The sequence below is a fragment of the Saccopteryx bilineata genome, chromosome 2, assembly GCF_036850765.1.
Source record: "Saccopteryx bilineata isolate mSacBil1 chromosome 2, mSacBil1_pri_phased_curated, whole genome shotgun sequence".
In the NCBI taxonomy this organism is placed as follows: Eukaryota; Metazoa; Chordata; class Mammalia; order Chiroptera; family Emballonuridae; genus Saccopteryx; species Saccopteryx bilineata.
Window position 1 is genome coordinate 186146622 of NC_089491.1, and position 25651 is coordinate 186172272.

Here is a 25651-nt window from a genome sequence, read left to right on the forward strand (position 1 = left end):
TCTGGTTAGCATCTAAGGGTCGTACAGCATTACCCACGAGCAAATTACAAAGATGATTTTCCGACTCGTTCTTCATCGCCCGTTGGATTAGAAGCAAAGAGACTGGGCTGGAGAGAGGAATGGGGCACGGGCAGGCCCTGCTGGTTAAGCCAATAGCGCGGTAGCGGCTCTCCCGCCGCCATGGCAACGGCAGTCATTCCCCCCCCCCCCCCCCCAGGAACCAAGGCCCCATTGGGTGGATTCTTTCGAGAAGGCTCGAGAAGAAGGAAGCGGAAGTGGCACGTGGAGGGGCCGGTGAGTAAATGCCGCAGATTCTGGAAAGTTCGGAACAGTGCTGTACAGGAGACTGGGAGTGGAGCCCTCCCCTTTTCGGTCGGTAGTTGGGTGCCCAGCGAGGAGTGGAAAAGCGTCCATCCAGTTCCCGGAGCGGCCCGCGGAGACCCGACGCCACCTGCCTCCGGGAGAGCCGTCTGCCGAACCCCGGAGGGGCCGCGGGAAGCGGGCGCCCGAGTGACAGGAGCGGCGGAGCCGCGCGCAGCGGCCGGAAGACGTGGACCCAGACCCGGGGCGGAGGCGCAGCGCGAGCCAGGCATGTCGGTGGTGGGGCTGGACGTGGGCTCCCAGAGCTGCTACATCGCGGTGGCCCGGGCCGGGGGCATCGAGACGATCGCCAACGAGTTCAGTGACCGGTGCACCCCGTAAGTGGAGCCTGCTGGGCGCTGCGAGAGGGCCGGACGAGGGGAGCAGCCCGGTGCGGGCTGCGGGGGTCGGGGCCGGGCCGGGCCAGGCCGGGGGGACGCCCGCCCACGAGCTGGTGACGGGGTCACTCCGGGGCCACGGAGGCTCCACGAGTGGGATCGGCTTGGGTCATCGCTGAGCGCCGGGCTGCGGCCGAGCCTGCGACTTTGCTCAGTTCCTGAGCGCTGCAGCGGGCGGCTTCCGCGGCCGCCCTCGTCCCCCGCCAGGCCCCTTCCTCCGCGAGCCCTGCGGCCGGGGTTTTTCTTTCACTTTGTGGGTATTGAGCTGGAAGCTTCCAGAGCTTGGCCGCCGCCGCCGCTCCAGCGGCCAGGGGGACTGTTGGCGACCGCGGACACCCGGCAGGTAGACGAGTCCGTCTCCGCGGCCCGCCCCTCCTGGCTACTAACGTCGCTGGCCTCGGTACCTGGGGCCATTGTGGGAGATGGAAACGTCTTTCTGGCTTAGCTTATGAAAGCCATTCGAGAGTAACCCTAAATTTTGTTCTGATTTGTTAATTTTGCAGTTTAAATAAAGGAGAGAAAACTGGATTTGTTTATGTTTGTGGTCGAGTGCTAGAACTTAACAGGGTGGATGTTGTCGCTGAATTGTGTTATATCTGACATCAGCGTGGGGTTGGCCAAGAGTGACATTTTAAAAAGCAACCTTTTCAGCGGGCTTATTTTTTTAAAGATAACATGCAAACACTTCTGCATGTGCGCGTTGGTAAAAAACAACTGCTCAGGGACATGAATGTCATTAATTTATTTTTAACGCTTTGATTAACGTATTTGTAAGTGCCTTCAACCCAGTATAAAAGGTGTAGAATGAAACATTGATTGGAAAGGTAAAATGGCGAGACTTGTATCACTGAGTGCAGACGAACATTGATGAAAGTGAATGGAAAATCGGGAAATAAGCAAACGCGACAATACTAGTAACACTGGAAAGACTGCGGGCATATCAGGGTTCTACCTACTATATTTGCAAACCGGCACCCTGTTTTTTAGCTGAGCAAAAGGTTCTGTAAGAAAGAAGACAGCACCTGAGGCTTCCATGTTTAGGTGGGCTTTACATCTTTGTTTTATTTGATCCCTACAAAAGAAAGAAAGGCTGTTCAACTGAAGGCTGGGAAAAATTATGTATATGGTTGTAATGACCACTGCGAAACTAAAAAAAAACAGGTATAGCTCTCAAATGGAAACTGAGAGCAGTACTGGAGTTCTGTTGCTTGTTTTCAGTAACATGGATGTTTGATTCATTTTTATTGGCTACTGTTAATTTCTTTTTAATGTGATTAATTTGATTCTCTTTGGAAAATGAGTAAATTTGTTCAGCAAGTATACAGTTACTTTGAACTCAGAATGATACTCTGCTTTTGGAAGTTATATTAAAAGGTGTCTATCCTTTGAATACTTCTGGCTTTTGGGATGCTATTTGGTACTTGCTCAGAAAATCTAGCTCTAGGATGTCCATATTAGAGCAAGTTTAAACTTGATTTATTTTAGCCTGGTACATAATGCCCTCAGTATGTTTCCATTTTGTTCATCTCATTTACCATCACACCTACCTGCCCTGGATTCTAAAGCCTAATTCACTGACTTTCTTATGACTTCTGTGTGTGTGTGTGTGTCTGCTGTGTGCTGACCTCCATCTCTGTTGCTAGAAGGCTGTCTCACAGTTACAGGTCACTTACCATCTCTTTGAAGCTGACTCAGTATAACTCAGATGTTCACTCCTTTCCTGCAGCGTTTATACTCAGTTCTGCTGTGGGGCTTCTCTGCCTCATTTTTACTTGGCTTTCTGAAGTAGAGTCTTCTGTATAGGATCCTCTATAACTAACTATTCAAAGTATTTTCAGAATTCATGTTCGCCTTCTGATAATTGGGACCTGGAGAATTTGTACTGGTAGTTGAGGTATTGGAAATTTCTCCTGAGCAGACTTATTTTTGGGTGGTGTGGATGGAAGTAGAACTACGGTCCCGGTTGGCTTCTCAGTAGCAATAAAATGGAGAAACCCCAACTCCCTCTTGAGTATATGATCGAGTTTTAAACTCCAGTGTTGTGCTACACTGGTGCCTTTCCCTGTCCTAAACCATGGGTAGGAAATTTGTATTAGATTTTCTATCTTCTCAGTAAAAATGTCCATATATTCTTTTTAACTTTTTTGAAATACGTTTTTATATGTCTTACAGATCAGTCATATCATTTGGATCAAAAAACAGAACAATTGGAGTTGCAGCCAAAAATCAGGTATGTTCTTTGAGATAATTCTGCCCAATTTTTAAGGGGGAGATTTTAAAGGTAAAAAAATCTTAAGACTGCAAGAATGTGAAATACCTAAGCCTGTCTGTTGTTGAATATTCAAAATATAGTGTTAGTATCTTTTTTTTTTTTTTTAAACAGAGACAGAGTCAGAGAGAGGGATAGACAGACAGGAACGGAGAGATGAGAAGCATCAATCATTAGTTTTTCTGTTGCGCGTTGTGACTCCTTAGTTGTTCATTGATTGCTTTCTCATATGTGCCTTGACCGTGGGCCTTCAGCAGACTGAGTAACCCCTTGCTGGAGCCAGCGACCTTGGGTCCAAGCTGGTGAGCTTTTTGCTCAAGCCAGATGAGCCTGTGCTCAAGCTAGTGACCTCGGGATTTCGAACCTGGGTCCTTCCACATCCCAGTCCAACGCTCTATCCACTGCGCCACAGCCTGGTCAAGCTAGTGTTAGTATCTATGAGCCCTTATGTGGTTACTTTTTCCTTCTATTCCCTTTTTGTTTTATTGAATAAGATCTACTTTTGCTGTCAACTTTAATTTTTAGTAACTTTACTACCTCTAATTTATGTGAAGGTTTTTATGCTGCTCATTTAAGAATTTAAGATTTCTTCTAAAAGTTATGTGTTTAAAGTGTTTTCAGGTTACCTAGTAATTAAAGCAAGACTGGGAGAACTTTTTGTCTAGACCTGTGCTGTCTTAGATGGTAGCCATGGCTGCTGAGCACTGAAAATGTGTGGAGTCTGAATTGAAATAAGAAGTAAAATACTATGAGATTTTTAACACTTAATTGAAATAAAGTATCTCATCAATGTTTTATATTGAGTACATGTTGAAATGATAGTATTTTAGGTGCATTAGGCTGAAGAAGCTTTGAAATTCATCTGCTAATACTTAATGTGACTAGAAAATTTACCTGTATCATTCCCATTTAGGACTCACTTCAGAACTTTGGAGGTGGGGAGAAAAAATATGAAATATGAAGTCCCTTTTGAGAGGCTTTAGGAAAGAGACAAAAAGTTCTTTTAAGTATAGAAAATAGTATTGCTAATAAAACAATTTTAAACCCTGGAACATTAATATATATATATTATGGCTAGTTAACAAAAGAGGTGAAAAACAAAGGAGAGAAGAGAGAAGTGCGCATACTCAAAATGACACACTCCAAGCAGTCACTTCTGCGTTTTTGTGGTTATGTGAGAAGAGTCATTTGAGGTCATATCTAGCCTTAGATTACCTGATATTCTTCATCTCATTTATAGAGTCACGAGGAATTTTAGGTTATAAAGATACTTAAATTTAATACTATTTGAAAACAAATACTGCCAAGATGTATTCTTCCCTGTAAAAGAAGGTCAGGGAAAAATATAATTGGTGACTATTTTGGTATTTTTGAGCTTGTAACTTCAAAAGTTTTAGTTTTTAATCTTTTAATTATTTCTGTATTTTAAATAAGGTTCTGGCTGCTGATGTCTTTGAGTTAAATAATGCTGTGAAGTGGGACTTTGCAGAGCCTAGTCATCAAAAATATATACATGCAGTTGAAAGCATTAGGTAACTTAGAAAGTTTTGAATTTTCCTTGCGTCTTCTGCTTTTTGGTATACAGTAGTTGGCATTGCATACTACTGGTAGGAAAAGTAGCAATTCATGTGTTATGTGGCACAAAATATTATACTTACTCTGGCCACTTAGCCATTTATTATACTATAGTAGTGAGCTACTCTAATTTGCAGTACATCTAGATCTCCTTATTTCTTTCAGTGGGAAGAAAACAGGTGTCATGGGGAAAGGAATGAACTTAAGTGAGGCATTTCTTGGTACTAGTTGCTTCAGGGCTTTAGTGATAGTTTCACACTCTTACAGATTTTGAAATCTGTTTTGAAGTCTGGTGACAATACTGCCTCATGTTCCTTTTCACTGCCTACCTATAGGAAAAGGAGAAAGAATAAAGTCCATTCATTAATGGGGAGATTCAGAGTTCCAGGCAGGTTACTTGTATCCCCATGATTTGAGTTCAACAAGTGACTTTTTGTAAAATTGCTATGAATACTAATAGGTGTTGAAATTAGAAAATAATTTAAACTCTCTGGATTTTTTGTGCAGCAAATCACGCATGCTAACAATACAGTATCTAACTTCAAGAGGTTTCATGGCCGAGCATTCAGTGACCCCTTCATTCAAAAAGAGAAGAAAAACTTAAGTTATGATTTGGTTTCCATGAAAAATGGTGGAGTTGGGATAAAGGTAATACAATTGAGCAACCTAGGTTCTTAATAGGAAACTAAATCATTTATAGAGAAAGACTTTCTTTTATTTTTTAAAAATTTTCTATTTTTATTTAGAAAGTTAATGTAGTAGCATTGATCAATAAGAGTACAAAGGTTTCAGGTAAACATTTCTATAGCATTAGAACTGTTTATTATGTTGTATACCCACCATCCAAAGTCACTGATTTTCTATCACCTTATATTTGTCCCTCTTTACTTCCTTCCCCCACTCCCCTCTTCTGCATCCCCTGCCCCCCCTCCCGTATCCACTGCACTTTTATCTATGTCCATGAGTCTCAGTTTTATATTCCACCTGTGTGTGAAATCATACAGTTCTTAGCTTTTTCTTAATTATTTCACTCAGTATAATGTTCTCAAGGTCCATCCATGTTGTCGTAAATGTCACTATGTCATCATTTCTTATGGCTGAGTAGTATTCCATAGTATATATGTACCACATCTTCTTTATCCAGTCTTCTATCGAGGGACACTTTGGTTTTCATGTCTTGGCCACTGTGAATAGTGCTTTGATGAACATGGGGGTCCATGTGTCTTTACATACCAATGTTTTCAAGTTTTGGGGGTAGATAACCCAGTAGAGGGATTGCTGGGTGATCCAGTAATTCTATTAATTTTTTGAGGAACCACCATACTTTCTTCTATAATCGTTGTACTAATTTGCATTCCCACCAGCAGTGAATGAGGTTCCTTTTTCTCCATAGCTTGCCTTTGGGTTCAGATTCATAAATTGTTCTCTATGGCCAAGGTCCGTGATCTTAGTACCTATGTTTTCTTCTATGTAATTTATTGTTTCACATTTTATATTTAGGTCTTTGATTAATTTTTAATTAATTTTTGTGCAGGGGGAAAAACTAAGGTCAAGTTTTATTAATTTTGCACGTGGGTTTCCAATTTTTCCAGCACCATTTATTGAAGAGGCTTTTTATTCTCCATTGTGTGTTTTTGGCTCTTTTGTCAAAGATGGTTGGTCCATATATAGGTGGTTTTATTTCTGGGCTCTTGATTCTGTTCCACTGGTCTGTATGTCTGTTTTTCTGCCAATACCATGCTGTTTTGATTTTTGTGGCTCTATAGTATAATTTGAAGTCAGACAGTATGATACCTCCAGGATCACACTTTTTCCTCAGGATTGTTTTGGCTATTATTATGGCTCTATACAAACCTGGTAATTGTTTGTTGATTTCTTTAAAAAATGACATTGGGATTTTGTTAGGTATTGCATTAAAGTTGTATATTGCTTTGGGTAATATGGCCATTTTAACTACGTTGATTCTTCTAATCTATGGACACTATTTTTCCATTTCATTGTGTCTTTTTCAATTTCCTTCAATAATGTTTTGTAGTTTTCAGTTTATAGATCCTTCACATCCTTTGTGTATTCATAGGTACTGAGGAAGATTTTCCTAATGAAATTTTCTTCCTGAAAATTTAACTTTTCACTTCTTAATTGGACAGTATGGTTTTTTTATTTTCTTACTTTTTTTCTTAACTAGGTATGTCTTTAATAATCTTTGAAAGTTATTCAAACAGTGTATACTGTTATAACTTAATTTTTATTTCATGCAACTTCTTGGCAGTTATAAAATTTACTGCTATTTAAAGATTTAAATTGTGTTGTCATATCAAATGAAGGTCTGCCCAATGCAGCCCAGTTGTGTTGGAGAGCTGTTTTGTAATATAACCAGAAGCCTTTTATTAAACTCACAGAAGCATTCCTATCTTATGATCTACATAAAATAATATTTATGCCAGTGTGATTCACCTCTTTAATTAGAGTGGAAATTTACAACCTTCTCTAATGTTTGGATTAGTACTTTGGATAGGGAAAGCGTGCCTTAGCTTTTTTCTTCTTCATTAGGAAAATGTTCGTTCTTTCATTATTTTTTTGCTTCCCCTTCCTTTCCCTTCCACCTTTCCTTTTCTCTTTCTTCCCTAAATAGCCATAACAATAGAGATTTTTCTGGAAGAGAATATGTAATAATATTTGGAAATCAATATTAGGTAGCTTGAAGTACCACTGATTAAAATATTTTCTTCAATAGGTAATGTACATGGATGAAGAGCATCTATTTAGTGTGGAACAGATAACAGCCATGCTATTAACTAAGTTAAAGGAAACTGCTGAAAACAACCTCAAGAAACCAGTAACAGATTGTGTTATTTCAGTAAGTAGAATTCAGCAAGGCAATGTGTTTTATTTTAATTTGCCTGCATTAGGTTACTCTCAAGTATCCAATATGTGAAAGCTGTTCTATTATTATAGACCAAAATTCTATGAGACTGTTAAATAGGAATATTTTAGAAAAGGTACCAGTGGTAATTCTAACCAGAAGTTGCAGAGGGTATCAATTGGAGATGCAAACCAAAATCTTCTATGGGGCTTTTTGAAAATACAGACTGATTAGTTGAATGGGGGTAGTCTTAAGTTACTGTACTGTTAGACAACTTGTATACATACATGGAAATTTTTTCAAATACTACCCCTCAAGTTGAGAACCAGTGCATTAGAAATTTTAACATGTAATATAATAGTAGTGACAAAACCTAAATTTTCAGCACTAGCAAGCCCACTACCTTCAATAGATAACTGATAGGTTATCGAGTACTTGAAATGGACAGAAGCCACCTCTTTTTGGACACCAAAAATAGTTTTAAGTTCTGTTCTGCCAAATGTCTAGGGCAGGGGTCCTCAAACTTTTTACACAGGGGGTCAGTTCACTGTCCCTCAGACTGTTGGAGGGCCGGACTATAAAAAAACTATGAACAAATCCCTATACATACTGCACATATCTTATTTTAAAGTAAAAAAACAAAACGGGAACAAATACAATATTTAAAATAAAGAGCAAGTAAATTTAAACAAACTGACCAGTATTTCAGTGGGAACTATGCTCCTCTCACTGACCACCAATGAAAGAGGTGCCCCTTCCAGAAGTGTGGTGGGGCCAGATAAATGGCCTCAGGGGGCCGCATGCGGCCTGCAGGCCGTAGTTTGGAGACCCCTGGTCTAGGGTAATTTCTGAGATGCTCTGCCCCGTGACTGTAACGAACTTACCTACGCTGTGGTCTTTGCATTATAGCATGGGTAAGGTAATCTGCCTAGACCAGTGGTCAGCAAACTCATTAGTCAACAGAACCAAATATCAACAGTACAACGATTGAAATTTCTTTTGAGAGCCAAATTTTTAAAATTATACCTATAGCTATATAGGTAGGTACATTCCTTATCGAGGTAGTGCCTGCACGTGGTATTTTGTGGAAGAGCCACACTCAAGGGGCCGAAAAGCTGCGGTTTGCTGACCACTGAGCTAGACCAGTCATAGCCCTTGTAAAGGCAGTGTGTCCTAGTATATGAAAGAATGGAGACAGAGCTAAAATTCTTCCTCTTGCCCTTGTAAGACAGAGTGTATTCTACCAGAGGGCTGTCTGCCTGTTGTAATTTCTCCAGGCAACAGGAGAAATTACATTAGTCTCTGGTAAAATTGAAGAATTAAGTTATAAATCAGTGGCCCGCCCTTCCCCCCACCTTGATGGTAAAAATATGATTAAAGCAGTGTACTAATTTGAAAGGTGGACAGAGACCCACGTTGGCTCTTGCCTATTTCTGAAGCATCTGCAAATATAAATACTGTGGGGGAAATGTGAAAGCTGCTATACTAAGTTTCCTTAGGGTATTGTCTAGTTAAGTACTCCAATGAATATATTGTTGGGTGTTCTCCAGGATTGTCCCGGTTAAATGAGAGCGAGCAGAATAGTTAATCTAGCTAGAAGCACTGGTCACTCAGCACCATGAGAGTCCATCCTGTGAGCTGTTTTGCTCTTTTTTTCTCTTAGGAAAACCAACAGGTTTAGCCAAAAAATAATAAGTTCTTGTAATTACAACAGAACTATGAAATTAGTAGAAGATTCCCCATCATCTATTAGTGCTTGAACTCAACGAGTAGCTAACTAAAGGGCGGTGGCATATGCTAGAATTAGTCCAGTATTATCTTTAAGTGCCTGCAGTCTATATTTAACATTAAATGTTGGCTTAGCATTATAATTTCCAAATGTCAGTAGAAATTTAAGACAATTGGAAATGATGTTCCATTCACTTAAATTTAAAGCCTTCTGTTCGATTTAAGTAACTCAGTATGTCTTGTGAATACCGATTAATTTTTATTTTGAATTAAAATTTGGTTACAATAAAGACTACTTTGATATTCTAAGTTTAAGGCAATTTTCAGAACATAAGTAACTATTTTAAATGTTAAGGAACTTGCTAGAAAATAAGCCTAAAATTTTAGTTCTGTTTTATGACTTGGCTGGGTACCTTTTTAGTTGAACTGTTATGATTTATTACAAGTGGTTAGAAGGAATTTGTGTTTTGGGTATGTTAAACTTCTTTTCTTTGTCTACAGGTCCCTTCTTTCTTTACAGACGCTGAGAGGCGATCTGTGTTAGATGCTGCACAGATTGTTGGCCTAAACTGCTTGAGGCTCATGAATGACATGACAGCTGGTAAGCATGAACTTTCTGTGTGGTGTGACTCTACTGTCAAAACTAGGGTTAAGACACATCAGAAACAATTACTGAACACTTTTTCCTGTTGATATAGATATGCAGTCTATTAAAAGACGTGTTAGATTTGAAAGCAAAAATTCCAGCTTTTCAGATGCTTATGTTAATGAGAAATGAGCACTTTATTAGATTTATGAATGTTTTCATTAGATATAATTTATATATATATATATATAGCATACATACATACACACACACAGTGGGGCAAAAGTAGGTTTACAGTTGTGAGCGTGCAAAACAGTTTGTTCTTTGTTATTACTTATTGTTGTATTATTTTCCATATAACTTGATGTATTTTAATTCTTTGAATTGGGTATAGTGGGTTTATGTTTTTTAATTTTCTTAAATTGTTTTTAGAGTTAAGAAACAAGTTTTCCCAAAATCTTACAGTTCCAGGTTTCACAACTACCTTGACTACAATTATTGATGTAGTTAAATTTTTTTCTCCTTCTGTATTTCCCAAATACATGTAGTTAAGCATTGATACTCATCTCTGTCAAATATTGAGCTGTACCATTTGCCAGATATCAGGTTAGGTGTGGATATAATGTTGAACAAAGTTGTCCATGTTGCCTCCTCTTAGCGCTTTTATTAGTATATTGTGATTTCAGGTTAATAAAAAGTCAGTTACAATTTAATTTATTTGGGAAAAACAAAAATGGTACTTTTAGCATAGTTTTAATTGACTTTTTTAAGTTTTCACAAGGCAGTAGGTATACATGTTTAGAAGTGGTTTCAAGTTCAGAAAAAGCTAACAGACTTTAAGGGAGGTCATTTATTTGGGTCTAGAAATAACTGGTAGGAACTTCAGTTGCTGTAGTTGAATGTTAAATTTTTAATTTTTTTTGGATGAGCAGTCTCTAGCAGGTCATCGTTAAAATGTGAGTATTGTATAATGAGTCTGGTAACCGTGTGTGGTTACATTTCATTGTGTGTCTTCTCCATTATATGTCTCCATATACTGAAAAGTGATAGATTCTTCTAAACTCAGAAAGGGGAAAAGGTAGTTGATACCAAGAAAACTAGTATGAAGTCAGGTATAAAAGCAGTGTGTTTATTTGATCGTTTGAAGTAGTCAGGTTTTCTGCATGTGTAATTATATTGTGATAATTAAATTATGTGAACCAAAGGATTGAAGCTCACTTATTTTTTTGTAGTTGCTTTGAATTACGGAATTTATAAGCAGGATCTCCCAGGCCTGGATGAGAAACCTCGGATAGTAGTTTTTGTTGATATGGGACACTCAGCTTTTCAGGTGTCTGCTTGTGCCTTTAACAAAGGAAAATTGAAGGTAAGTCATAAATTGGATATATATGTACATGAGCAGAGCTCATTAAATGTTTTATGTTTGTTATTACTTTACACTACTGAGCTTCTTGACTGGTCTTGGTAATGAAGAGTGCTTGATAAGAGAATGAGCAAGTTGTTCCTGAGGTTGATCTTAATGATGATGTCTCAGCACACTGAGGGCCTTGCTTAGGCAAGGTTAGATCATCTGTGTAATCACTGAAAGTCAAAACTGTTTGAGCGTTCTATACTGCTCACAAAAATTAGGGAATATTCCAAAATCAATATGAAGCAATAAAAATAGCATTTGAATTTTTTTTTATTAAACAAGATCATCAGAAAAACAAATGACAAGTCAAAGAAGGTTTGATTATGCAAATGAGATGCAAAACCAACTTATTTCACTGGTGAAAATACATTATACAAAAGGCTGAAAGTACTGGAGTTTCTGCACATTCTTTGATCCCCTACTTTTTGTGAGCAGTGTAGTATGTATTCATTTGGATTGTGTAGTTACATTTTGCCTGACTCACTCTGAAGCTCCCAGACTTGGGTTTCATATTGTAATTTAGATAGAAGTCCTGAGCCTGTTAGTCTTTAGTTGTTTGATTAGCAGTGTTTCAAATTGTACTAAATATGATTGCAAATAACCAGATTATTTGTTGTTTTAACTAAATTAGGTACTAGGAACAGCCTTTGATCCTTTCTTAGGAGGAAAAAACTTTGATGAAAAGTTAGTAGAACAGTTTTGTGCAGAATTTAAAGCTAAGTACAAGCTGGATGCAAAATCCAAAATTCGAGCCCTTCTTCGTCTATATCAAGAGTGTGAAAAACTGAAAAAGCTGATGAGCTCCAACAGTACAGACTTGCCACTGAGCATTGAGTGCTTCATGAATGACCAGGATGTATCAGGAAAGATGAACAGGTGCGTCCTGAATCCCACCAAAGGAGAAGGAAGGGCAGGTGGTGGCATTGAATAGTGGTTTCACCAAATATGTCACAGAAATATTTTTAAGTCAATAGAAATAAATACTCAAAGTAACAAGAATTGATTACCTAAAAATTCAGTGAACTCAATCTTAATGTCTTAATGTTAGTCTTCCAGAGATACCAGTAGAACTGATTTTTCTCCCTCACCCTTTTTCTACACCTATTTTGTGTGTTTATTTTTTTTTAAACTTAGGAATTACAGTACAGTTTAACTTGGCCCATGTAGAATCCAGGGTGTCTGATAAAAAAAAATGAAATTCATGGGTTTGATAAGATTTATTGTTCAAAAACAAGATAATGGCCTTTAGGTAACTTTTCTAAAGATTTATAAAGTTCCTCTTATTTATCAAGGGCACAATTTGAAGAACTCTGTGCTGAACTTCTGCAAAAGATAGAGGTTCCCCTTTGTTTACTGATGGAACAGACTCAACTTAAAGTAGAAGATGTGAGTGCTGTTGAGATAGTTGGAGGCGCTACACGAATTCCAGCTGTGAAAGAAAAAATTGCCAAATTCTTTGGAAAAGATGTTAGCACAACACTCAATGCAGACGAAGCGGTGGCCAGAGGTTGTGCGCTGCAGGTATGCTTCCTGAGGGCGTCCGCTTGTGCCAGAAACCTCCCTTCATTGCACTGTGGTGAGCTCATGCAGTAAACAAGGCCCTGTGCCCAGTTAGATACCATGGGGAGTGAGGCTTTGGGGAGACAAGGACCTCAAATCTGAAAGATCCAGGAAATTTAAGATGAGAGGAACTGCTGGACTGGCATGATCCTGGGGCATCACAGAAAACAGTTGTAATGCCCGAATCAGCTGCAGGACTGGGGCTGACCATTGCTAAACAGCACAAAGGAGGGAGTTCCGTACAGAGCTGACGTGGAGGCGTTTGCAGGGTTAAAGGGTGTTGGTTCACTGGTTTTAGGAAAGAGTTGCTTCCCTCCACATTGATTTTTAACCTGCTTATCAAGTAAAGTCTCAGAGGCCTGACATTCCACAGAGCAAAAGCACCAAATCTAGAAGTTATTGATTAAAAAATATTATTGAATAGTTTATATTTAGGACATTGTAGTCAATTAAGTACTTTAAAGTTTCAAGTTTTAATATGCTTCAGTTTTTATTTGATTAGCAGTGTTTTTTAGTATAAAGCAAGGGATTCTATGGTCAAAGGGTATTTAGACTTTCCTTGAAAACTTAAAAAAAGCAATGTGTTAATACTATTGTTTCTGATTATCTATTATATAATCATGACCCATCTGTGGGGTTTTTGTTTTTGCTTTTGCTTTTTCTTTGCTAATGGAGTATGTCTCTGTAGCTAACTTAATTCCCAGAAAACTGGGAAATATTTCAAGTTAATATACTGTAAGCAATTTTGAATTTGAATTTATATCTACCCATCCCTTTTAAATTGAGTTTTATGTTAAAAGGTGAGTGGAATTACTCATGTGCTCATTATAATTCATTCTTTTTTGAAGTGTGCAATCTTGTCTCCAGCGTTTAAAGTTAGAGAGTTTTCCGTCACGGATATTGTTCCTTTTCCAATATCTCTGGTCTGGAGCCATGATTCAGAAAACACTGAAGGGTATGTATGTATCAGAGAATCTTTCAAATAATGTGTAGTCATGATTTTTATGGTGGTGTGTCTGATTAATCTAACCAGGATTTTTCAACAACCAAACCCACTGATGTTGTAAATGATGAGGTACAGATTTATACTTGGTACAGATTTTGGGATGTGTGTGTAGCACAAGGAGCTTAAGCACTTGACACAGTGACTGCCTCTCTTTCCTCCAGTGTTCATGAGGTGTTCAGTCGGAACCATGCTGCTCCCTTCTCCAAAGTTCTCACCTTCTTAAGAAGTGGGCCTTTTGAACTTGAAGCTTTCTATTCTGATCCTCAAGGCGTTCCATATCCAGAAGCAAAAATAGGTAAAGCAGTTGTATTTACTCCTAAAGACTGAATTAAATGTATGAACTTGAAATTTTTTCTTATTAGCAATGTTGAGTGGAAAATAATTCCAAGTGTTAAGGACATTTTCAATTTAGGATGATGGTGATGGAGATATCTCTTTGTTTTATTGATGAATAAACTGGCCTACAGAGATTAAATGACTTGCTAATTAGTGCTGCTGTTACTTCTAAGGATCTATATTTAGGAACACTTTTGGTGTTTTTCCTGTTCTGATATTATCTGTATTTAAGGAATTACCACCTACTTTAAACATTTTTTCCTGTAGGTGAAACATTACTTGCAGAATATTACTTTCAGTTTAAAACCCTGTTTGCAAGCCATTGAGCTACTTTTAAAATTTACTTCTGTATTTGAAAAGTACGTCTTTTTTGGTGCATTTTTTAAACAGTATTTACAAATTTATTGGGGAGAAATTAGTTTGAGAACAGTTGAATATAGACAGAAATTTTGACAGGCTAGATTCTATGTGTAACTTTCCATTGTGCAGAGGGTAAAATCTAAGCTTTTTAGCATGGCACCAAATTTTTCATATTACCACCAAACTGAAAAAGCTTACCCGTACTTAAAGAAATCTCTTTTTTGTGAACCTTCTTTGATACCATGTAGTAATTGCTATTCTTTGAATGGGTCTTAATGGCAGTTATTTCCTGAACTAGTGACTTGACCATTAGTGAAGATCTATTTCAACATCTCTCAGTGTCCTGGGAGTTAAACCTATAACTTTTTTTTTTTTTTTTTACAGAGACAGAGTCAGAGAGAGGGATAGACAGGGACAGACAGACAGGAACGGAGAGATGAGAAGCATCAATCATTAGTTTTTCGTTGTGCATTGCTACACCTTAGTTGTTCATTGATTGCTTTTCTCATATGTGCCTTGAACGTGGGCCTTCAGCAGACCGAGGAACCCCTTGCTGGAGCCAGCAACCTTGGGTTCAAGCTGGTGAGCTTTTGCTCAAACCAGATGAGCCCGCGCTCAAGCTGGTGACCTTGGGGTCTCGAACCTGGGTCCTTCCGCATCCCAGTTTGACGCTCCATCCACTGCGCCACTGCCTGGTCAGGCTAAACCTATAACTTTTTGTGTGTTAAGTACAAGGCTGTTAAATCCCATATAGTGTTTTCCACATAACATGTTCAAAATACTTAAATTTGGTTTAATGTTCTGTGCCAGAGCAGTACTGTTGGTGGAAATGATCACTGGTACTTAGTTCTTGGTTCCATGGTTTTTCCCACTCACTGTAAACTCTGACCAGCTAAATCCACAGACACATGGAAAGATCGAGTAACTTACAGCCAGTCACACAGCCAGGATTCAAGCCCAGATCGTCTGGGTCAGAGTCAGCATTTGACTCCTTAGTAGTATATTATGCATAATAATTTCAGCTTTGGTAAAGATTTTAGCTCACTTGCCTGTTTAAAACCTACAAAGCTGTTTTGGTTATTCAGTCAGAAAAACGTAACCCTGAAAGATCCTAAAATGCAGCACTACCTCATATCATTGACATTTCCCTTGCTAATGCATTTACACCTCTACTATGTGCTTACCAGCCTGAAGAAGCAGGCTAAGGAGAGGCAGTGATACTGGCCATCAGTGTCTCACACAGAGTGGCTGTGTTGCAAGTTTTAAAAACAACCTTGGGCTGTTTCATGGCGTATCAAGACTAATCCCAAGTATAATTATGGTGGAGACTTACCTATTATAAGAGATATTACTAACTGTGTACATTAAAAGACTTAGATCTGATTAAGTTGTAGAGAAAGTGGGGAGATTGTGTAATAACGGTAACTTTCAAACTTTAGTTCTTAGCTTTTGTCTTTACAGAGATATAGATTCAATTATAAAATTGTCTACTTGTTTTTGTTTAGGCCGCTTTGTAGTTCAGAATGTCTCCACACAGAAAGATGGAGAAAAATCAAAAGTGAAAGTGAAAGTACGAGTCAACACCCATGGCATTTTCACCATCTCTACAGCGTCCATGGTGGAGAAGACCCCTACTGAGGGTAGTGAGCTTACTTCTGTTGAGGCGGACATGGAGTCGCAGAGCCAGAGACCTCCAGAAAATCCAGACACTGAGGTAGGTTTGTGGAGGAGCCTTTGAGTTTGAATCTGTAGTAGACTTAATCCTAAACTGTAAGAGAAGGGTAGGGAAGGGTTAAAATAGGTTTTGCTTAATTTTGATGGGCATTTTGGGTGATGATAATTAGCAATTGCTACATAATGTTCCAGCCTGGAATATAGTGAATTGTGATTAATCTGGAGTTTAATTTGAATTGAACTGGTGTTGACAATTTTATTGGAGTAGGTAAAGTTTCTTGGAAATTACATATTTAAAGACACAGACCACATATTGAGAAGTCAGCTGTTGACTGGTGATTAAGAAAAAAAGAAAAGAAATAAATATACTACAAAAACTATTTGGTGAAATCTAGACCAAATATTAAAGCTGACTTTTTTTCTTTAGTGTCTAAATTGGCTTTGATATTTTAGACCTTTTTGCTTTTATTTTTATGGTTTTCTGTATTGTGGGAGGAAGGAAGAGAAGGGTCTTTCTAGAGCATAGAAGTTGTTGGTGCCCATGTTCTTAATTTAGACTTCCTTTTGTATAAGTGTTAGTATTAGTGGTAAGAAACTTTAAACTAGCCTGACCTGTGGTGGCGCAGTGGATCAAGTGTCAACCTGGAAACGCTGAGGTTGCCAGTTCAAAACCCTGGGCTTGCCTGGTCAAGGCACATATGGGAGTTGATGCTTTCTGCTCCTCCCCCCTTCTCTCTCTCTCTCTCCCCTCTCTATAATGAATAAATAAAATCTTAAAAAAAAAAAAAAAAGAAACTTTAAAGTAGATTAGTTACTACATTTTCTGGGTGATAATCAAAAATAGCTTACATGAAGAGAGGCAGGCAATAGAAGGTTTCAGTTAAGATGTGAAAATAGTGATCAGAGACCACTCTTACTCAAGATGTGAGGAACATTAATGTCTGAGCGTTAGGGTGGTTTTCATTTAAGAAAGCTTCAGTGTAATGAATAAAATGACCAGGGCCATGTGCTTTGTCATTTGGCTACAGACACCATTGTTCCAATGCCTGGCATGTCAGTCTGTTAAGACCTTCTGGACATAATCCGGAGTGCCTGACTTCAGTGTCTGCCTTAGAGTCTTGAAGCTCTGACAGGAAAACAGGAGAGACTTGAGGGTGGGTAGGAAGGGTGAGGTCACTACCATGTAGCTTGTAATCTTCATGCTGGGCTTTTTTGGATGGAACTAGTCGGACCACAGCAGTGAGAGCAGAGGGTCTGTGTGTGTTTCAGCTGTCCGGACGAGCCCCTGAATAACTGACGGTTGGTTCTTCCATGTAACTGTTCAGTTACATTGAGATGGAGATATGTTCATGCTTGATGGCTCCTGGTGAGACTAGTGTCTTTCTCCCATCTGGTAGATTTCAGAAATTGAGCGTACTGTCTCTTGTGCCCTGTAACTTGACATTTATCCAAGTACACCTGCTTTCTACATCCTTTGTGCCTGGGCTTTCCTTTCAGAAAAATGTCCAGCAAGACAGCAGTGAAGCTGGAACACAGCCCCAGGTACAGACTGATGGTCAACAGACCTCACAGTCTCCCCCTTCACCTGAACTTACCTCAGAAGAGAACAAAACCCCAGATGCTGACAAAGTGAGTGATGCTTCTAGTTCATTCCATCGGACAATGTTGCAACATGTAATCATTAATGATATTAAATCTGCAGTTTTAAGAGCAAGCGGGTTGTTTTATTTAATCTATGTAGGACTTTATTTTTCTGTTGATTTTCTGTATTTTTTCAACTAAAAGCAGTTGAAGGTATTCAAACTCAACTAAGGGAATTGAATATCTTACTTTAGATGTGGTTTCCTTTGGTTAACTGCCACCCCAAGCAACAAGAGATGAACACATAGCATTGGTTGCCTTCTCTAGAGCCAGAGGTCCCTGCTAATGCGAGGGGCAGAAGTAGATACATCCCAGGGCTATGGAATTAATTTCCACTTAAATTAGTCTAATGATAAATACATGGGCTACAGGAGTCCAGTAAACTTTCCTCTCCTTTCAAATCACTTGTCAAAATTGAATAAATAGGATGATCTGGAAATAACCAGATTGCATTTCAAAGTAATTGTTCTTTGCCCTGCTTCCACAGTATGTTTTGGAAACTAAATAGTTATGTTGTGTTCCTTTCAAAATGTTATTTTTAATCAAATCTTTAAAATTCGTGGTTGGGTGGATATTAGGAAGTTTCCTTTGTTACTTCAGATGACTGTGCTTTTCATAAGTTTTTTCCTTGTGCAAGTTGCATGTAGTTATTAACCTTTCAGTAGTGGTTTGTTTTTCTCATTTTGAGGGTAGACTGCTTTACCTGAGACGAATTACAGAATTGTTCGTTGGGGTCAAAATATGTTTTACACTAGGTGGATGTTTTGTTTTTAATGTTCCCGTGACTTGATTGGTCCTGGTGGGGGTCCTGTGTGAGCCATCAGTCCTGGTTCTGGTTTTGGAAAGCCATGCTTGGTTCTCCTGCTAGTGCCAGTGGAGCAGCATTGCTTCTTTTGTAGTTACAGCCCCTTGATGTCAGCATCACTCCCCTGAACCCCTTTGAGCACTAACTGACAGTGCCAAGGATGTCACTACCTGTTGGAACATGCCACTGGTAGCATCTCATGCCCTTAGCTTAGGGGAGCACCAGCATCCGGTCCTTCAGAGCATTCTCACACATCCCCTTGGGGGCTGCGTGTCCATGCCACGTTGAATGCTTTGTTTGGTTTTGTCAGTTGTTGGTTTAATGTTGTATACTGCCAGATAGCCTCATCCCAACTTAACTGCCAGACACAGACTGTCATCCATTTGTTTCCCAAATGTCTGTTGCTCTCTGGTGTTTTGCTAAGTATAGATGTCATCTGATCTGTTTGACTTTCTTATGGTTGGTGCCCCCAGAACATGCCTGGTATAGTGGAGGGTTCTCCTGTGCAGTAGAAGGAGGAACACAGAGAGTGCCAGCAGACTGGGTCATTGCTAGTGAGCCGTGTAGAGCCGTGTAGAACAGTGGGATTTCTAAGGAACACTGAAGTAAAAGTCTAGGAAACAAATTCTGCTGTTTTTGTCTTTGTAATTTTAGGCAAACGATTGAACCTTTTTCAAGTCTTAGTTTTTCCTATAAAGTGCCTAGAATTTTAACATCTTTTACAGCTCCCCAAAATTATCCATTGGCAGTGTTTGCTGTGACCCGTGGACTAATCTCTTCCTAATTTACTAAGCCAGCCATGTGTATACGCCCTGGTTGTCTTCTAATCTGTTTCCTACACTGTATTCTTCGTCACTTATGTGAGTGGGAACCCGCAGAAATGGAAATACACAGACGAGACTTGGGAGATTAAATGCCATAGAAGATGCAGACTTCTTGAGCCCTGTATTTATTTTTAAAAACCTACAATAAATTGTTAGCATTTGCTGATTATTTTGTTGTTTTAAGACTATCTCACCACCATGGGGAGCTGCTTATGAGAAGTTTAATGATTCAGAGACAGATAGTAGAAATAAGGGTATATATATAACACACACACACTGGGTGTGTGTATAATCTCCAAATTCAATAGGACATTGCAGAAGGCTCTTATCAGTATGGAGCTAATTGTAATTCAGGCAGGCATAATACTGGGACATAAGGACTTCGGTATATGTTACAGAGATAGGGCTGACCCTGACATTTCTAGCATTGGTCAGCCTATCTTTGGTTATTTTGAGATTCTAGGCTATAATATAAAGATGCAGCAATTCAGTGATATTTTTGCTACTTCAGAGTCACAAATATTGCCTAAAGCAGTGGTCCCCAACCTTTTTGGGGCCACTGACCGGTTTAATGTCAGAAAATATTTTCACGGACCGGCCTTTAGGGTGGGGCGGATAAATTTATCACGTGACTGAGACAAGCATCAAGAGTGAGCCTTAGACGGATGTAACAGAATCTGGTCATTTTTAAAAAATAAAACATCGTTTAGACTTAAATATAAATAAAACGGAAATAATGTAAGTTATTTATTCTTTCTCTGCGGATCGGTACCAGTCCGCGGCCCAGGGGTTGGGGACCACTGGCCTAAAGGGATGAAAATGTCAAGACCAATGGAGAAAAGCTTTAGCAGAACAGATTAAAGTCAGTTTAATATGAAAAGAGAGAAATGTCCTGATGAATTCTGAAAGGGGGGAGTGGGCATGCTTCTGTGCTGATGGTAGCCCAGACATAAAACGGGTGCATGGGAATCATGACCTTATTGCCTCCAACTTCATAGTTAGAGGGGGTTTATTTTTGCCTATGTTATCAGCAGATATGATAAGGAGTTTGGTTTTATTTTTCAAAGATGATATAAGAATTTTTTTTTAATCATCCTTCCCAAGGTAAATGAAAAGAAAGTCGACCAGCCTCCAGAAGCTAAAAAACCCAAAATCAAGGTGGTGAACGTGGAGCTGCCTGTTGAGGCCAACTTGGTCTGGCAGCTGGGGAGAGACCTGCTCAACATGTACATTGAAACAGAGGTAAGGACTGTCAAGAGCTACTTCTGTTCCGAATATGTTCAGTTGTTTGGCTCTATCGCCCATATTTCTAATAGATTAGTGGCTGTAATCCTTTTCAGTATCCCAAGTTTTATACAGTTTTAGAGAGAAGATGAAGCCAAAATCAGTGGTTTTCCAGTTTAATTTTTTAAATAAGGTTTGTTTATATTTATTCAATCTTACAAAAAAAGTGATCTACACTCTTCTGCTTGTTATAAAATTGATTACCAAGTCCTTGTGAAGATAATGGATTCCAATATTTCCTAGCACAGAGCCCAGTATAATTGGTTTTTCAGGCAACACTGAATATGTCTATTAAAACGTTGTGCTTTTCTGTAGTCTAGAGCAAGGGTCCCCAAACTTTTTACACAGGGGGACAGTTCACTGTCCCTCAGACCGTTGGAGGGCCGCCACATACAGTGCTCCTCTCACTGACCACCAATGAAAGAGGTGCCCCTTCCGGAAGTGCGGCGGGGCCGGATAAATGGCCTCAGGGGCCGCATGCAGCCCGCAGGCCGTAGTTTGAGGATGCCTGGTCTAGAGTGTGTGAAATAATTGAGATTCAGTTCTTCTGTACTGAGATAGGAGCACTCACTGTGTTTAGAAGTTTATTTAACAATAAATATAAGTGAATGGGCTCTAAGTAATTTATCCTTGATTTTCAGATGTGGCAAAGTGGTCTGATCATTATCATTGGTCAGTATTAATTACAATATGAGACAACTGTATAGCAACATCAAAGAAAGCGAAATAATATAAAAGCCATGCATTCTTTTTCCCTCTAGTATTAAATCTCAAATGAGAAAGCTATGTAACTTTTTACATAATGTTAGAAAAAGAACTCTGTTAAAAGGGTTTCGTAAGAGTTTTATGAGGTATGAATTTGAATTATTAATACCAATTTTTTTGGTAAGGTTGTTACAGATGACAAGGCTGGAATTAACCTTTCCTGTTCCTCACAGGGTAAGATGATCATGCAGGATAAATTAGAGAAGGAGAGGAATGATGCTAAGAACGCAGTGGAGGAGTATGTGTATGAGTTCCGAGACAAGCTGTGTGGACCATATGAAAAATTTATCTGTGAGCAGGTATGCTTAAAGCCTGGTTGTTATTCAGATATTAAGTGTTTCATATCAAACATTTGAACCTCTACTAGATTCTTTAATGAGCTTTTTTTGAAACAGAACAACTTGAAATAGAAATTGTGTAAGAGAGGCTCACTAGTGATGTTCAGTTTTGTTCTCTTCAAGTATAGCAACTACTCTAGTTTTTACCATTCAGATAAAAGAACCATTCCGATTCCGAGTCTGTGATAGTCACAGTATGTCTCAAAAGATAAAATCCTTGCTTTCAGAGACTTCAAATAATTTTATTTATTACTTGGTTATTCATATTGTTTATCCCAAAAAACTGGTTCATCCAGTCATTCCAAAGTTTATCGGCCCCCCATTCCACTTAGCCTTTACCTAAATTCCAAAGTCATTAGGCTTCTGAGTAAATCCCAGAAGCACAACTTTGGAAGATGGGACTTGGGGAGTAAAATGGCTAGATAGAGATCTAGGGTGGTTAAAGGATTAATTGTGAAGTTAAAAGAATTTAGTTTAAACTGTGAGAGGTCTATTTTAGTTATAAAGTCCTTGTGATGGATTTTAGTTCTCAGCTCTGCCCTAACATTCCTAGGTTGGTTGTGGTGGCAATTCTGAAGTAGAGATAACCCAAGCCAAGGTAACCTCCTGCTGCTGGAGGGGCAGGGCAGAGTTTGTAGGACGTGGGCAGGAGTGAGGTTTTCATATTCAGTGTTTGAGCTGTCCACTTGTCTAGCTTCCCTTGCATTACTTGATAGTTGCAAATTGAATGGAAAGCTACTAACTGAGATCTTGTTGTTTTGAAGAGTAGGAAGATAATTGAACTTCCATACCCACATTTCAGTGTGGAAATTGTCCAAAATTAGATTTCTAAGGTATAATATTGTAAGTCAGTAAGAACAGTTTACCAAAAATTCTCAAATGTTCCAGTATAAAAGCCAGAGAATAACTGTTGATCCCTCGTGTGAAATACTGATGGAGCTAGTGTAGGATGTATTGCTCCTTGATACATTTCATGAAGAGAATTCAATTTGATACGAGTGCCTTCCTAGAAACAAGAGCATATGATTGGGGTTTAGCACTTCTGACTGACTCATCCTGCTGGTTCTTGTCTTTCACATCAGGACCATCAGACTTTTTTGAGACTGCTCACAGAGACTGAGGACTGGCTCTATGAAGAGGGAGAAGACCAAGCGAAACAAGCCTATGTGGACAAGTTGGAAGAATTAATGGTAGGCCTCTTCTTTTCCCTCTGAAAGCAGTGCCTGTGTTTTAGACTATAGACTTATAAAATAATATTATGACAAACAAGAGTTAACTTGACTACGTTTGTTTTAGAAAATTGGCAGTTCGATTAAAGTTCGATTTCAAGAAGCTGAAGAGCGTCCAAAAGCATTTGAAGAACTAGGACAGAGGCTGCAACACTATGCCAAGATAGCAGCCGACTTCAGAAACAACGTAAGTCTCTGCACACCAGAAGGGGGTTACCGTAGGTTTAATTAGCTAATAACAGGGGTCCCCAGACTTTTTACACCGGGGGCCAGTTCACTGTCCCTCAGACCGTTGGAGGGCCGCCACATACAGTGCTCCTCTCACTGACCACCAATGAAAAAGGTGCCCCTTCCGGAAGTGCAGCGGGGGGGGGGGGGGGGGGGGGGGCGATAAATGGCCTCAGGGGGCCGCAGTTTGGGGATACCTGGCTAATAATATAAGTTGAGGAACCTTCCTTAATTGAGAAGTTTGTTTTGGTCTCTGAGACCAGAAGTAGGTAGATTTGAACATGATAGAAAATTTTGTCAAGTTGTCACTGTTAAATACTTAATTCTACTGAATGACCATTCTTTTACCATTCAGGATGAGAAATATAACCATATCGATGAGTCTGAAATGAAAAAGGTCGAGAAGTCTATGAATGAAGTGATGGAGTGGATGAATAACGTCATGAATGTCCAGGCTACAAAGAGTCTCTATCAGGATCCAGTTGTACGTGTTCAGGAAATTAAAGCAAAAATAAAGGTGAGCGTTATTGTCTGTCTGTTGCTGTGTTTTCTCACTTGAATGCTGAACATGGCCATTTTTCCTGTAAATCTTTCACCTCATCCTGATTGAAACCAGTTTTCTTTGTTCATTATTGCTATCACAATATTTAGAAGACATTGTAAATTTGTTACATTTCCATTTTATTTATTCGCCCAGCTCAAAAAATGTATTTGTTGATCCTCTACCATCTCCTAATCCTAAACTCCCAGTGTACAAAGAAAAAGAAAGTTCCTTCCCAGTGGAGGCCACCACTGGTGTGAGGAAGATGTAAACACACCTGGCAGTGTGTCTCACGGCTTATAAAGTGCTAGTGGTGCAGATAGAGTCAGAGGGGTTAGGACTTTTTGGGCAGTGGAGAGGACCAGTTTAGTGTTTTTAGGGAAGTCTTGCCAAGTGCAATAGGCCTGAAGGAAGTTGGGGGGAGAAAACAGGGAATTTCTTCCTGTCTGGAAGAATATTGAGGCATAGTGAAGGTTAAAGAAACGTGAGCCTTTGAAGTCAGTGAACTACATGGAATTCCAGCTCTTTGGTTTTTCTCATCTGAGTTACTTTACCTCTCAGAACCATTCCCCTCTTCCATCAGTGGGGATCCTAATTCCTACTTTTTAATATTTTGGGAGGGTTATAATAAATGAGAACTTAGCAAGTCCCTGACACATTTTAGGAGAGTATTCACCTCTCCTCAGTCGGGCTTCAGGCTATAGTTTTGAGCAAGTGTAATGAATAAATGGGATTCTTTGAGATATATGTAATCAGAGTAGGTAGAAAAGTATTGGTTCATGGATGTAGGAAAGGAATTGAGAATGAACTGGATGGGTCTGAGTCAGTCTGATGACTAGCTTTGTTTTCCTTTTTAGGAGTTGGATAACACCTGTGAACCTGTCGTGACACAGCCCAAGCCAAAAGTCGAATCACCCAAACTGGAAAGAACTCCAAATGGCCCAAACACTGATAAAAAGGAAGACGATTTAGATCAAGGGAAAAATAATTTCAGTGCTGAACCTCCACATCAGAATGGTGAATGTTACCCTAACGAGAAAAGTTCCATTAATATGGACTTGGACTAGATAGATACCATTAAATTGGCTTCGTCCTTCGATTAATGAAATATTTTTGCCATAGTATGTGACTATATAATATACTGAGACTATTTATATTTTCTTTTTTAAGGATGTTTAGAAAATTTCTGTATTACATAGAAAAAGAAAAAGCTTAAGTCTGTAGTCTTTATGATCCTAAAAGGGAAAATTGCCTTGGTAACTTTCAGATTCCTGTGGAATTGTGAATTCAAGCTAAGCTTCTGTGCAGTATTACCATTTGCATCACTGAAGAAGAAACTGATTTGTCTTTTGGAGAAGCTAAAACAAACTATACTGCTTGTTCAAGAGGGGGCTGTGGGTAAAATTGTTAAGTATTTGTTCCCGCCAAGGTAGTTTTCTTGCATCTTGCTCTCCATTTCAGCATGTGTGTGGTTGTTTTCACAAGACAGTCTGATTTCACAATGCTTTCTAAAATTCTGTCCAGTAGAAGATGACTTTTTGCTTTGATGATATTAAAACACATTGAGTAACTCAAATCGCTAGAGAAATGTGTTAGTGGCATGCCAATCAAGTCTTTCATATCTATCTCTCACTACATGGTGCACTGTCATGTGAAGGTGTCAGACAAAAATGTGGGTTCTGTGTGTCACTGGTATTGTGAAGCCTTTTATGAGCTTTAAAATAAAGTTCATCTTACGGTGTCATTTCTAAATGGTTTTGTCACTGACTTGAATATAAAATGGGGGAGAATGATACAAACTATTATTGCAGAAATGAAGTCACTATGAAAACCAATGGGTTTTTTTGCTGCTCTTTATATAGATCATACT

General features: G+C 39.1%; 1 protein-coding gene across 1 annotated transcript; it reads left to right on the forward strand.

Moving 5' to 3' along the window:
• The first annotated feature begins 207 nt into the window (after positions 1-207).
• On the forward strand, positions 208-25525 carry HSPH1 (heat shock protein family H (Hsp110) member 1). Its single transcript, XM_066258911.1, has 18 exons — positions 208-698; positions 2931-2988; positions 5110-5250; positions 7337-7459; positions 9695-9794; positions 11012-11145; positions 11822-12066; positions 12483-12711; positions 13599-13705; positions 13918-14051; positions 15958-16166; positions 17624-17755; positions 20501-20638; positions 21619-21744; positions 22866-22973; positions 23080-23199; positions 23596-23757; positions 24639-25525. The coding sequence occupies exons 1-18, from the start codon at positions 592-594 to the stop codon at positions 24846-24848; spliced, it is 2583 nt and encodes an 860-aa protein (XP_066115008.1). The 5' UTR covers positions 208-591; the 3' UTR covers positions 24849-25525.
• The last annotated feature ends 126 nt before the right edge of the window (positions 25526-25651 follow it).

Coding starts and splice junctions, on each gene's coding strand:
- HSPH1 (XM_066258911.1), top strand. CDS start 592: ATGTCGGTGGTGGGGCTGGACGTGGGCTCCCAGAGCTGCTACATCGCG. Junction 699..2,930: donor TTCAGTGACCGGTGCACCCC/GTAAGTGGAGCC, acceptor TATGTCTTACAG/ATCAGTCATATCATTTGGAT. Junction 12,067..12,482: donor GTATCAGGAAAGATGAACAG/GTGCGTCCTGAA, acceptor TTATTTATCAAG/GGCACAATTTGAAGAACTCT.